Source organism: Ambystoma mexicanum, chromosome 6p (genome assembly GCF_040938575.1).
Source record: "Ambystoma mexicanum isolate Mex_15411 chromosome 6p, UKY_AmexF1_1, whole genome shotgun sequence".
In the NCBI taxonomy this organism is placed as follows: Eukaryota; Metazoa; Chordata; class Amphibia; order Caudata; family Ambystomatidae; genus Ambystoma; species Ambystoma mexicanum.
Window position 1 is genome coordinate 385,190,634 of NC_090935.1, and position 15,154 is coordinate 385,205,787.

The 15,154-nt window shown below is 47.6% G+C and overlaps 1 protein-coding gene across 2 annotated transcripts in view; it reads right to left on the reverse strand.

Moving 5' to 3' along the window:
* The window catches only part of RICTOR (RPTOR independent companion of MTOR complex 2), a 1,615,046-nt gene that overhangs the window by 1,445,743 nt on the left and 154,149 nt on the right, over positions 1-15,154 (reverse strand). For both annotated transcript variants that reach the window (XM_069627164.1, XM_069627163.1), the window contains exon 8: positions 7,665-7,834. In XM_069627164.1, the coding sequence (XP_069483265.1) occupies positions 7,665-7,834 (170 nt within the window). The remainder of the gene's footprint in view (positions 1-7,664; positions 7,835-15,154) is intronic.

The following is a 15,154-nucleotide window of genomic DNA, read 5'->3' on the forward strand; positions in this document are numbered from 1 at the left end:
TGAGACTTGAAGACACTAGCAATGAAATGTCGCAAGTGTTAGGAAGAATTCTCAAACATGTGCTAATTCCTCTCTACCTTAGAGACCCTTAGCTCTTTTGCTGAACGTTGGGACTTTGAACTTTTAATTTTTAATTGTATTTGTTTTCTGTCTTGTGTTCTTTGATTAGGGGTTTTAGATAACTCCATAGGCATCATCTTTTCATGTGTGTTAACACAGCACCTTCAGTGCAGCTACACAGGGATGTCTTTTTAGACTTCCCAAAGGTTTAAAAACCTTCTCTGGGATAAACTACTGTTTCCCAGAGACTGTAAAGTGAAATTGACTTTACTAGTCTTTCCAAATTCTTAGAACCAGCACACACTATCTTACAATAGAGTGCTGGAGGGGTTACATAGTATCGCCTGTGTCTAAAAACTCATGTAGCAGTCAAATGCTACCCTTTCCTATCGAAATGGCTGGTGGCAGTGGTTTTACAACAAACTACCATGATTTTTCCCGACCGCAAAAATAAATAGCTAAAAATCGCAGGAGCCATGTTTTTCAAGATGGTGCCTTAAGCCCCTTTGTTTTAACAGGTCACGGTCTTCTTTTTTCTCTGTTTCTTTTTGGAAAGGTCCTTCTAGAGTTTGTCTCTGCACGCCAAACCAGGTTAGGTCCCTTTGTTCATACGCCTTTGGCAGGCTTCAGGACTGTAGACCGCCTCTAGCGCCTGAGTGTCTGGGGTGGGTAGGACGTGAGGGAGGTGCCCGAAACTCCCTGTGCTTAGTCTCCAAGGAGACCCAAATGCACTGTGACGTGATTGGCCTGCTGACTGTCGGGCAAGGACAGCCACCCTGCTGGATGAGTGAGAGCTAGAATGAAAGGGAGAAAACAATTTAAAAGGCGAGACTCTTGGACTGAAAGGCAGAGTCTACCACTGGAACGAAAGAACCAAAGACGAGCTGGAAGAGGACGGCTGCTGCAACTCCTGGACCGTTGGTTTGCCCGGTGAAACCCTGCTGCAGGTCCGAATTGCCAAGTTCATCTCGACAGAGAAGCCCCTTCACGGACGACTTCTTTCTTTGAGTTGGTGGGACCAATCAACTCGTAAGCCACCTGGAAAACATTCTCGGAGCTGGTTAGGATCAACCAAGGAGAGGGAAACCAGCTTGTGTGCTTCAATTACAGCTACTGGAACTGAAGGAACTTTATTTTGTGTGCGTTTTCCGACAATCCCGTGCATTGCAGGAATCCCCCGACATCCTCCCTCTTGTCCCCACGACCGAGGCTCAGGAACAGTGAGATCTGCAGGATATGCCAGGAACCAATGTCTTCAGCTGCATCTTTTTCTTCATATTAAGGTACTGTGCCAACCCGATTGAGAGAACTTACCTCTCGCGGTGAAACTTCGTGAAACTTTCCCAACTTGCAGGCCTAATCAGCTTGTGACCCAACATACGATTCTTTTTCGTACAAACTACTTCGGAGAACTTTGGCAAAGACTTTAGCGTTTACTACAAGAACTTCTCTTTCCTATCCAAGACACTAGTTTATTGACTTTGGGCTAGGCCTATTGAACTGAATCGAGTCCTCTAGTGAACTAAAACTATTTGCACTGCCCAAGGAAGTATTTGTGATCTATTCTATTAATTTTTGCCTTTGTACTCCCATTTAAAGTGACTTAAATGCCATTTTGCTCCTATTTCAGGAGAGCTTAATTTACCCAGAAACTTATTGGTTTTATGCTGAAGTGTATTTGTGTGTAATATTAAGTTGCATCCTTCTAGTGAATGTTTTCTAAATCACTAATAAATTAATAAGTGTTTTACCTAGGAAACTTGAGTGTAAGTGTCTACTTGAACCACTGTGATTGTAAGACCTCTGTGTAACTTCATTTACTGCTCACATTCCCTCTTGAGATAAGCCTGGCTGCTCAGCTTGCTACCAAAAACTGTAGTACAGACTTATACCAAAGGTTGGTTTTGCTTACACCTGTAGTCCTAATTGCATATGGTGGTCCCAGAGGGTACTGCATACAATTTTGCCTAACAGCAAGCAATCAGGGAATTGCGGCGGTAGGTAAACTCCATCAGAGACAAGAATGAGCACCTGGAGGCGAGGTCAAGAAGAAACATCAGAGTCGCGGGGGAGCCGGAATCAACCTTGCAGCAAAACATGGAGGTCTTCATGTAGAAGTGTTGCAGAGCCCATCCCCCATCCTCCCAATTCTTGGTGGAGAGGGCGTATCGGGTGTCAGTCACCCCGAGACCAGGTCAGAACCCTTGCCCAATCATCGCGCGAGTCCTGAATTATCGGGACCGGGATATCATACTCTGTAGAGCAAGGGAACTTGGAGACCTCACTTACGAGAACACTAGAGTATCATTCTACCCGGACATCACCCCCGCTGTCCAGAAAGCCCGCCGGTCCTTCCTGGCAGCGAAAGGAGCACTCCGAGATCGAGAGATACGACACTCAATGCAATACCCCTCCAAATTAAGGGTGCAACATAATGGGCAAACCTATTTCTTTACAGATCCGGGGGCGGTGCACGACTTTCTCGAATCTCTGCTGAAGTGATCTACTGGGATTTGCAATCATATACTTGGGAGGAGCCGATGAAGCGGCGTCAGTCTTGAGATCTCATGATCCTAAATAGAGAATCCTTTCAACCGAATAAACGCCATCAGCGTGGTACCTCCGATGGGTCTCGATAATCTAATGCTAACGACATAATTAATAAGTCCAGCTGAATATTTAAGAGTCGTTTAGTTCTTCAGGTGCTCCTATCTAGGTCTGTAACGGCTAAAGTCACTTGAGCAGCGGTGTCCAGGCCCTACCGCCCCCGAGCCATTGCCCATGGTAATGTTGATGTTAAGGGATTTTGGAAGGGGGGCATTTTCCTGTCACTGCATGTTGTGGGTGGGCAGTGTGGGTGAGGGGTGGTGGGGATGGGGGATGGGGGACGGGGGACAGGGGACGGGGGTTGTTTCCGGGGTTATTGGTTTAAGTTATATCAAAAATATTTGTACCTCATGGAAATGGCCAAGAGTCAGATATCCAGCTGGTTGATGAGGCGGGGTGAAGTCGCCTTGGACTACAACCCTCATCCTAGCGATGGCACATAAGGTAATTAGCTGGAACGTATGGGGACTCACAACCTGCGCAAAACTTGCAAGGTAGTACAATACTGTGAACGTCATAGGTCCAAAATTGTTATGCTACAGGAAACTCACTTTATTGGGATGGGGAGAGAGGGGGGGGGGGAACGAAGGAGTCACCAAAAGCTGCGGAAACTGCAAATATTACACTTGATACTCTGCTTACTCCGCAGGAGTAATGACACTAGTGCACAAGTCCCTGGAGTTCCGAGCGAACAATACGAATATCGACCCACAGGGGAGGTTTGTTATAGTCTCAGGATGCTGGGGGACTCCACTGCTCACACATGTCAACATATATGGCCCAAACATTGATGACCCCTAGTTTTTTCATAACTTAGTGAGGCTATGCCAGAAATATGCACATACCAATATTGTGTGGGCGGGGGACTTCAATGTGGTACTAGACCCAAGCAGAGAAAAACACCCCGGGGAGGGAGGCGACGCTCCAGAGCAGTGGAAGCGGTCCTTGGTGGCATGAGTGTGTTGGAGCTGGGGGATGTGTGGAGGCTCTTGAGGCCGTGGGGGTGGTGGGGAATTCTCTCACCACTCTACCACCGACAACACCCCTTTCCAGCTGGATTCCATCCTAGCCTGCTTATATCTAGTGCACCAAACGTAAGACTGAGTTGCTCCCAAGAACACTCTTTGGCCATTCCCCTGCGCTGTGGTCACTGCGTCTAGACTTGGCACTGCCTCGCCCCCACTGGAGGTTCAAGTCTGCGGCACTGGGGGACTTGGTGTTCAGGAGCAAAATTCACAGCCTGATCAAAAATGACTTTACTGAGAACCTGGGCACGGTCTCAAGAATGGGAACCTTGTGGGAGGCGTTTAAGGTGGTCGTTCAGGGAGGGTGCCTGTCCTTAGAATTGGGAGTGTTAAAACAGATACGAAGGCAACTAAATGATACCAAGCTCGAAATTACAACATGGGAAAGGGAGATGGACAAGGGAGACGCGCACGGCCCGCTTGCTTAACTAAGAGGAGCTGGACTGCTTTGGCGCACTCGCTGAGAGGGAGGTAAAATTCCTCACTCAGACAGAAATGGCCCTCAGATATGGAGAAGAGGGTAGGCCTGACAGACACCTGGCAGCAATTTCGAGGCACGAAAGGGGCTATGGGGAAATAAATGCAATAAAAACGCTGGAAGGAGGTGTGGCTGTGAAACCGAGCGAGATTGCGGACGCCTTTCGACACTGCTATGAGTTCCTGTACACCACCCGGGCGACACTACCGAAGGCAGAACTGCAGGACTATGTGGGAGAGGCGAACCTCCCGAAAATCAGCGACATAGGCCTTGGCAACCCCTGTCACGGTTGATGAGATCCTATGTGCAATACGCTCCCTCCCCTCCTCCAAGGCACCGGGCACGGATGGCTTGACCGCCGAGTTTTACAAGGAGTGGGATCCTGAAGTAATCCAGCATATGCGGGCAGTTTGGGAAGAGGGGCAAACAGTGGGCCTACACCCTCCCTCGATGTGTGAGGCAGTGATCACTCTGATCCTTAAGCCGGGCAAAGATCCTCTTGAATGTTCTTCATACCGTCTGATATCCCTACTGAACATTGATCCAAAAATATTTGCCAAGGTACTGCTGGTCCGGCTGCTTCCACACATCTCACACATTACCCATAAGGACCAATCTTGGTTCATCCCAGGGATGTCGACTTATCTAAACCTTCGGTGACTGTTTGCAATCTTATCCCAGATAGACCCCAATACACAAGCAGTGGCAGCACTGCTAGATATGGAAAAGGCCTTTGACTCCGTGGAGTGGGACTACTTATTTGAAGTACTGACTCAGTTTGGGGGTCCCAAAATATTTTCTCATGGCGGTACAGCTCCTCTACACAGGCTCGAGTGCCCAGATAAGCATCGGTAGCACGCGCTCCAGCATTTTCAGACTGGGGCGGGGCACCAGACAAGACCTCCCCACCCCCAGCCCCCATTTGCCATGGCAATTGAAATACTGGCGGCTCGACTGCGCAGGGGCCTGGCGATGGAGGGGGGGGGGGGGGGGGGGGGGGGGGGGTCAGGGGTTCGAGGGAGCTAATATCTTTGTATGCGGATGACGCGACTGTATATATCCAAGACCCCACAAACAACTTAGCTCTGCTAACGCAGGAGGTTGAGAGGTTCGGTATGGCCTCCGGCTCAGAATCAATAGGACAAATCCTCTCCATTTCCCCTAAATGAGAATACTGCTTGACCTCTAAACACCCAAGGATTTGGCTAGAAACAACGAGTGGTCACATATCTGGGAGTGAGGGTGAGCAGGGACGCTAGAGCACTACCAGAAGACAATCACTACAAATATCTGCAAGTATTAAAATCCAGCGTGGAAAGGTGGTATGGGCTGTCTCTCTCTCTCATGGGAAGAATAGCAATTGCTAAAATTATAGTGGTTCCCAAGCCTCTTTACATCTTCCAGAATATCCCGGTCTGGCCGGGGGTGGGCTTCTTCCGGGAGGTACTCTCCTTACTAATCAAGCTGGCCTGGCACCCAAAGTGCCCACACATCAGCTGGGAGACGCTGGTTCGGCCTTGGGGAAGCAGGGGAATCAGAGTGCCGGATATTGAACTGTATTTCTTAGCGACACAACTGTCCTTTACGAAATTCTGGATGCCGGGAGCTCAGGCGATTCCTCATATTCGTTTTCCCTCCAGTGGATGCCGATTTCTGGCAAATCGCGGAGCAAGTTTAGATTCGACCCGGTTGCATGCACTATACATGCCTGGAAAAGAGCCTTGAGAAGTTTGGGAGTGGACTTTCTGTTTGACCCGGGACTCTTACTGTGGAACATAGAAACCCTATTACCGATCTGAGATAAGGCCATTATTGAAAACTGTGGGAAGGGGGGCATAGCCTATATGGACGATATGTACCCGGATCGGACGTTCGTGTCTCAGCAGCTATTTGTGGAGAAGATGGGGGTGGTTTACAGCGCACAATGCAATACTTCAGAATTAAAGCAGCTTTCAGAGAGTGGTCCCCAGTGTTTCTGGAAATGCTGCACACTACTCCACTGCTGCGATATATTAGAAACTCCCCAGGAGGCAAAGGGGTGGTGTCTGCAATATATAAATTACTCCAGACTGATTCACCTCGGGAACCACTGAAATGTAGGAAGAAGTGGGAAGAAAACTCTGAGGTAGCCCTCATAGGCAGGCAATGGGCAGTGGCACCACACATAAGGTAGCTTTTAATTCTAGGCTACAACAAATTCAACTCAAGACGTTGCACAGTGTATACATCTCTCCAGCACGCACGGACTCCACAAGACCGGCTAACTGCCCGAGATGCAATGTGGACCCGGCCAATATGCTACATATGCTATGGGCCTGTGTTAAAATACGCCCCTTTTGGGAGGGAGTGGTCATTATCATGTCAGAAATGTTGGGGCAAGCAGTACCGGGTGAGCTTTTGTGTTGCATGTTCGAGTGACTCGCTGGGTTGCCGAAACAGTACCATAAGTTACTCTCTACCTGCATGATAATAGCAAGGAGAAGCGTTTTGATGAAGTCACCAAGTGCATCCCCCCGGGGGGTGCAAGCATGGTTGATAGATCTAATATGGTTCATGGACATGGAATACGCAAACCTATGTGGGCTGCCAAATCGGCCCCAAAAAATCTGGAACCCTTTTACTGCGTACCCATTAACTCGGGAAGGTTCCCGGGACGAACCCCTTGCCAGAACAGAGTACGATGTCACACTTGCAGTGCCTCTGCAGACAGGGGTAGCAGAAACCTCACAAAGGGACAGGTTCTCCTGGTACACGGAAATCCCCTCATCTGATGCAACCATGTTCCCGTGATAACCGACTGTTCGACTGCATGCTCGATATGCAAATTTTAAGGTACAACCTGTTTTGTAATGAATGTTGCAAAATATGCTAAATGTATATGGCCACTGTTGATGAGGTGCGAATCACTCAAAGAAATAAAAATTAAAAAAGGAAAAGTGGCCCTTCAGATGGTTTGGACATCAGCCATACCCAGCAGTGAAGGATCAGGTGAGATGTAATCCAAAACATAAGGACCACCACATAATGGGTAACCATGCAATCATCTCTCTGGATACAGTAAGCTGTGTCACTTTAGTATATTCTAGACACGTGTGTAGCAAAGCAGTAGAACTCAAACACTGCAACGTTATTCTAAAATGGTACATGGGGTCTTTGGGACAATCTAACCCGAAAAGACTAAGGTCCTACAAGTTGCTGCCTCAGATTTGCATCCACTTGAAGCAATTGATGGGGACGTATCTGGGAAAACTGTCCTTAAACCAGTTTACAGCCAGCCCAGACCCTTCCCTAGGTGGCACCATCTTGATTCTGGGGAGGCAACAGGGAGCCTCTCAAGTAAAAGCAACAAGTTCATGGCCTGTGTCAAGAATTTTAGGACCTTTGACCACACAAAGGTTACTGATTTCTAATTTGCTTCCATCACAAATGAGTCATCACAGGAACTCACTTCTTACAGGTTAAAGACAACCAATCAAATTCAAATCAGGTCCTACCTCCAGTTCCACATCTGGTCGCACATACTGTCGGGTCTTTGGGTGATTAAGGAGGTGCAAAATTGTTGTAATAAGTGCTTCATTTATTCGACTCAACTGGCAATCAATCACATTTTTCAAAATGGTACTTAGTCCACCTCGAAGTGCCACAATCTCTGGATTTTGAAGTGCTGAAACATGGACAAAATAAGGAGATTAAACAAATTGACTCTACTGCAAAGAAAAAAAGAATTTTTATCTGTTAATTTGCATTTAAGATGGCAAAGGCGACTAACGCAACTATTTGCATCACAGAAAAGAAGCTTGGTTTTAAATCAAATAGAAACCACACAAAGACTGTATGGGTAGTGTTTTGTACACTTCGGGTTGAATTTCACCTATATGGTGCCCTAAAATGAAGTGCAACCTATAGCAAATAGCCTATAAGTTGCAAGGCTAGTCTATGCTTACATTCCCCCATAAATAAAAAGGCACACATGTATATTTTTAATGATTTAATAAAAAAGTGCTGGTGAAAATGCTTAATTGTTGACACAATGTGAACTACTTAATGCTAGAAACATTAGAAAGGTGCAGAGTCGCCTAACCTCTCAAACAATGCTATTATGTCATACATTCAGAGCAACAGCATAAGAAACATGAATTCTATACAGACAATACATAAAAATGTTTAGATGTTTTTTTTTGCTTCCAAGGACTGAAGCACCACTCGGAGATCAGGTAGTCGCACAGGGCTTGACCAGGTCCGACACTGGAAGGGGTGCTGAGCCATTCCAGGAGTCATCTTCAAATATTCAACAGGTTGTGCTTATTCGAGGGATTTCTGGCTCCAATGATCATCTGGAGAATTGCTGCAAAGGTTGTCCTCTTATCCAAAATCTGAGCTGGAAGCAAGTCTAATCCCACTGAGTATAAGGGATCTGCACCATTTAACAGCCAGAAGGTGTCCCATCAGGAACAACTACTGGTGTCACATTTGCCCCACACCTAGACTTTGACACCATGGATGTAGAGTGGGACTAGACAGTCCCACCCAGGCCATGGGCCCCACAAACAACCCCCCTCTCCACACACAGAGCCCCACACACACAGAAGACTAACCTGCGAATGCAGCTGCTTTCCCAGTCAAGTGCACAACCTTAGAAGGAATTTCCTGAATTGAAGACCAAACAATATGGCTAAGAAGAAAGCGAAAATCTCGTGGCATGGCCATTTTAGGGCACTTGCCAGGTTTAGTAGCCATATACGTAAACTCGAATGTGCACACGAGAAATAATGCAACAATTGTAAAAATCTATCTGCTGCCACTAACTTGTTTTTAGTAACCTAAAGTCAGGTGAAAAGTATTCCCTTTGCACTGCACTGTAGGGTGCTGTTTACAATGTTAAAAAGTACACACATTCAAAATGGAACGTTTCCCAGTACTGATAGTCGGAAGTTTAACAACAGCAATAAGCAAAAGGCAAATGAAGTGAAAATGAGAGAGTTACTTCAAAAAGTCAAAACATTTAAAACATTTTTAAAAAACAGCAAAAAGAATGGGATGCCATAGAAACTATGGAGGTAAAGATGCTAAAAGAGAAATCCTTCCCAACACCCTTTTCCCCTAATGAGTTCTAATCAAAGGCCCCACTAGTGGCATTACTGAGCTGCAAGTCTCAAAGAGACCTTAATCCATCATGGAGGGGAGCCCCAAAGGATTTCACTGGCAATTAACTGTGGCCAGATAGCCGAAAGTACATCACAGGATCGAGCCAGTGTTACTTGATTGTAATGTGTGTGTAACATATTTACAGTTTGACAACAGAGCCTAGTGTTAAAAGGATTTGTCCAGAGAGGAAAGATCTATCTACAGTTCTATTGCATAGCTTCTCAGTACATGGTCTGATTCACCAGGGGTAAAGCGTGTCAGAGCAGCCACGATTATATTTTAAAAAGGAAAGTAGTTCAATGTATAACTACCATATAACACTGAATACGCAACCGCCAAACAGTTTAGGTATTAAAACAGTGTGGGGGTGGGGGGCATGGCTAGGCACGCCATCAGGAAGATGGCCACTTAAGTGTCTGTCGTTGAGAGGGTGGAAAAGCATAGGACAGACCCAATGGAGGGTGACAGGCCTGGCGTGAAGATGGCGTCCCTGGGGTGGGCCCGGACATGAAGGGGGCGGTGTGCTTGCTTTGCGGCTCCGACTGGTGACCTATGTCTGAGCCACCTTCAGAATGTCCTGCGGTCTGTGTTTGCTGCCTTCTTAGTCACTGCTGCTCCTGATTGGGCAACAGGCTGGAAGGCACGGAACCGGTCCTGGAAAGACATGTGGTGCCCGTAAGGGGCAGAGGCCTGCAGGCGCGGGGCTCCACTATGGAGTGAGCAGCGCCCCTGCCAGTCGGTACTCCCAGCCTGTAAGCAACCCGGGCCGAGCTGGCTGTGACTGAGGCGGACGCTATAATTGCGTTAATTCAGGGGAAGACAGCGGTCCCCTGGGGGCTTGCTCGTCCACGCAGACATTGTGGGGGCTGCAGCTCTGGACGTGGCTCCCTGTCCCTGCTGGCTTACCTTTGGATCCTCCTCATGCAGGCTCCCGGGCTGCATGCTAGCACTGCCCACCTTCCCGGTTGAATTTGAGCAAAAATAAATAAAATAAATAAAAAGGCTCCAGTAGGCGTGAGGCAATGGTGTTGTGGGAAGGCACCCACTGTTAAGGGACGGCATCCAGTGTGGCAACATAGTGCCAGGATTCACTGCTCTTTCTTGACTATGGGTCTCCTGGTGAGACAAGCTGTGCAGCGCAGGTGGTTCTGACCACCTGCAGAATCATAGGTCCGACATGGCTAAAGCTAAGACAGTGAAGCGAGGCGATCTGTCCCAATGCTGAAATCCACAGATAAGAGCAAGTGCTCCAACGTGGTGACGGCCCAGGTGCATGGGGTCGACCCTCTTCCAGCTATGGTTACGCAGATGTCCACCAAGTCTGACCTGCAGGATCTGTTGGCTGAAATTCGTAAAGAAATAATAAACGCATGGAGGAACTCTCCCACAAGATCATGTCATTAGCTAAGTCTCAGAGGCCGAGCACAGAGTGTCCGAGGTGGAGGATACCCTCTGTGAGCAATCCTTTGAGGCGGGGGAGTCTCCAACTGACTGGAGGCCTTGGAGACCCGCTGTGAGGCCCTGGAAGGCAAGCAGGAGGATGGGGAAAATCGTTCCCACAGAAATAACATTTGGAACTGGGGCATCTCCTCAGTGGTGCGAGACGAAGATTTATCCAGCTTCATGGCTGATCACTTCCAATCAATTCTTGAACTGCCAGAGGACCCGGATATTGAACTGGACAGGACCCACCGGACCAAATCTCGTGCCGCCTCGAACCAGGACAGGCCTGCTGATGTGCTGTCCCGGGTTCACTTATTTAAACTTAAATAATGAATAATGGCTACAGCCAGGCCCTTGCCCTCAATCTCCTTTCGCAACATGTCACTTTCCCTGTGTCAAGATTTGGCATCAACGACCCTGGCGAAGTGGAAGGAATTGACCCCGCAAACTGAGTGGCTGCGTGCAAGGGCGGTGCCTTATAGGTGGTGCTTTCCTACAGACTTCTATTTCACATATCTGGGGAGGCGCTGGGTGGTCCGAACACTGAAGGAAGCGGAAAGCTTGCTGAATCCAGAGGGAGCGGGTAGGGGGACCGGATGGGTGAGCAGGACTCTAGCCAGGGAGTTGGCCTGGTGCCTTCGCGGGGATGGCGTAAGATGGGCAGGGTGAAGCGGGTGAAAAGGGTCAACTAGGAAGACTTGAATTTTTTTCCGAGTTACTCTATGAAACAAATGTTTAGGCAGTCCGGTCTACGCTGATGGGGGGAGGGCGCCTTGTTCTCAGTGGAAATGTTACCTGATGTGGCGACTGATGCTGAGGGGGAGGATCTAATGCTGATGGGAACATGGAATGTACAGGGATTGAATGATAAACGTATGAAGAATACATAGGGCATTCCCGTGCCATGTTTTCGCCTCTGGAGGAGAGACAAAACAGATGGCCATTTTGGTGGGTGAGCAGACTCCGATCTCGAAAATTAAGGTCCTCGGGACCCGCAGGGGCGCTATATGTGTTTTAAAGGCCCGTTGTGGGATCAGAAGTTCACGTTGGTGTCCCTATATGTCCCAAATATTGGCCAAGATGCATTTCTGGAAAATGTTCTACTGAAGGTGCTCCCGTTTGCTGAGGGACAGGTCATCTTAAGCAGGGACTTCAATCTGGTACCCAACACCTGGTGGACAAGACCCTGCCCCCTACCAAGTTAGACTTTAAACATTCCACGTCTTTTGGCCTGTTCCTCTGTGAATTGGGATTAGTTGATGCATGGAGACTAGCTCACGGAGAAGACCAGGATTTCTCTTTCTATTCACATGTTCATGAAGGTTTCTCTAGGCTGCATCACATTCTCGTTCCTAGTGCACTATACCCATGAGGCTGGGGGGTGGAAGTAGGTACATGCACCCTGTCTGACTATGCACCGGTGTCTGTGTCTCTGGCACTGCTTGATAGGCCCGAGATACCCAGGCGCCCCTGGAGGTTATATGACCCAGTGCACAGAGACCCTGTGCCGACAAGTGGGCTGGGGTGGTCCCAATTACTTTAGGGAGAATGAAAACTCTGGCTCTTTGAGGGGTATTGTGTGGGATGCATTGAAGGTCGTGGTTAGAGGGGAGCTCATCAGCAAGTCGGCGGCTTACATTAGGGCTAGACAGCTTGTCAGGGTGGGTTTAGAAGGGAGGTTTGCTCTGGCTTAAAAGGGGCACAAGAGGTGTGGGTCTCGCAAGGTGCTACGCAAACTAAGGGTGGCACAGAAAAAAATGGAGGCGCATCTGGCTGACAGGACAGCTCAGGCTATGCTAAAAACCAAACAGTTCTACTACGCTAATGGGAACCGAGCCAATCGCCTCCTGGTGGCCAAACTGCATAGGCGCCAAAGCTGGAACTCTGCGTTAGCCCTGCGGGACGTTCAAGGGGTGATGCAGCGGGGAGGGGCTGATAAATTGGCGATTCTAGAGGGTCATTTTAAGGAGGTATTCAGGGGTGAGCCCCCCCTGGCAGAGGCTCAGGCCCAATATCTGAGAGAAGTGCACCTGCCCAGTCTATCCGATGAGGATTGTGAAAACTTGGAGGCACCAATCTTGCCGTGAGTAGTGGAAAGGGCAGTCAAGTCCCTGAAGAGTAGCTCCGGGTCCTGATGAATTCACGGCTACCTTTTATAAGAAATTTTGCAAACTCCTGGTTTCCTCGCTAGTAGACCCTTTAACTCATTTATGTCCTCTGGAGGGGTTGCTCATAGGAGTCTCTACAACTATCCTGATCCCAAGCAGAGCAAGGATCCACTAAGCCGTGACTCATATGGCCCCATTACTATGACTAACAGTTTTTTTTCCAAAATGTGGTCCCGTCATATGATGGAGGTCCTCCCTGGACTCAGACAGCGACCAGACGGGATTCATCACGGGCCGCTGCGCACACTGTGCAGCGAGTCCTTAGCTTATTGAAGTGGGGAGACGCTCGGAAATAGACTTGGGCATCATTGAGCTTGACGCCCATAAGACCTTTGATAGGGTGGACTGGAGGTCGCTTCAGGTTTGGGCAAGGGTTTGCTAGTTTGGTAATGGCTGTAAGGCAAAGTTTGAAAGCAGTGCCCTCTGGGAACACTACAAACAACTATGACTACAGGTATAGGCCACCCAACCTTTGGCATAAGCTTGTACTACACAGTTTTGGTAGCGTGTTGAGCAGCCCGACTTATCTGAAGAGGGGAAATGTGAGCAGTAGTGGAGTTACAAAGATTGACAGTTAAAGGTGTTCAAATAAACTTACACTCAAGGTTTCTTGCATAAACAATTATTAATCTATTTGTCAGTCAGTTATAAAGCCTTCTTTAGAAGGGAGCAATAGAATAGTAACACCCAAATACACTTCAATACTGTACACAGTTTCTGAATCAGACAAGGCCCCTTTGGGATGGAGCAAAACAAAAAAACTGTGCGTCACCGTACAGTAACCCCCCCCCCCCCCCAAGATGCACTCCAAAAGGGTTCTTCCGAACCCACAGCTAATATAATAGTATATTTGTTAGGGACTGAATGTGGTATCAAAGCCCCTACTTCATTCCATTGCACAAAATCTTTATAAACAAAATTAATTCAATCAAAGTTTACACAGAAATTCCATTTAATGAACATAAAACATCACTATGTATTTCAACAAGTTAGCACAAGTTCAACATAACAGCAAAACTCAAAACAAGTAATTTCTCTTCAGTTGTAATTTCAAAATTCAGTCTACAGCTGACACAAATCTATTGCGATCACACAATTCTCCTGCGAATATTGAGTCAATTCAGACACAAAATCAATTCAACATTAAAGTACAATCACATTGTTCATGTTTTGAATTTCAACATTGTAGCATTTTTCTTCAATCCCACATAGTACAATTCCATCCTTAGATGTCAAGTGTTATCAGATATGTGGGATGGCCCACAGACGAAACCTACACCCACAGGAATTCAACAACAAGGGTACTGGGGACATTAATATCTTTCTGTTGGCATTCGTAACACAAGGCAAAGGTTATTAGAACACAAGAGATCACAAATATTCATAAGCAGTGCAGATACTTTTAGAGTTCAGCAGAAGAGTCATTCAAGTCAATAGGCTAAGCCAAAGTCAATGGGCAAAAGTCTTGGATAGGGCAACGCACTTCTGGTAAGTAAATGGAAAAATCTCTGCACAAGAGTCTGATGAAAAGAAGAATCAAATGTAGGGCCACAAGCTGATTAGACTTGTGGGTTGTGGAAGTTACAAGCACTTCTACAGTAAAATGTAAGTTTTCTTAGACTTGTTTTACAGTACCTTGGTAAAGAAGAACAGATGGAGCTGATGACTTCTGTTCCTGTGCAGATCTGCAGATCTCACGGTTCCAGGGCTTCAGTCGTGGGCACAAGAGGAAGGATGTTGGGGGACTCCTGCAATGCACTGGGACTGTCAAAACTTGCAACTGGCAAACTTCACTTTCAGTGGCTGTTTCGTGTTTTAGCTTCTTGAGGTTACCGCAAATAGCACCAACGTGATTCCTGGGTGTCAAGGTGCACTTTCCTTGCTTCTGGGGTTCCGCACTCTGCTGAGGGGGCTCAGGCTTGGTCAGTCCTGCTTTGTGGGAGTCCAGAGGATCTTCCAAAAGCTTTAGGCCAGCTTAAAAGCAACGCACACAATCTGGTGTTCCTCTCCCTGGCTATACCGTTTCCTGCAGCAACTCTTATGAAATTCAACTAGCTGCTAGATGGATGTCCAGGTGGCTTACTTTGGAGTTGATTGGTCCCACCAACTCAAAAGGGAGACGTTGTCCTTGCAGGGGCTTCGCTGTCGATGCGAACTTGCCGTTTCAGTACTGCAGCAGGGCTTCACCGGGAAAACCAACAGTCCAGGAGTTGCAGCAGGTGTCCTCT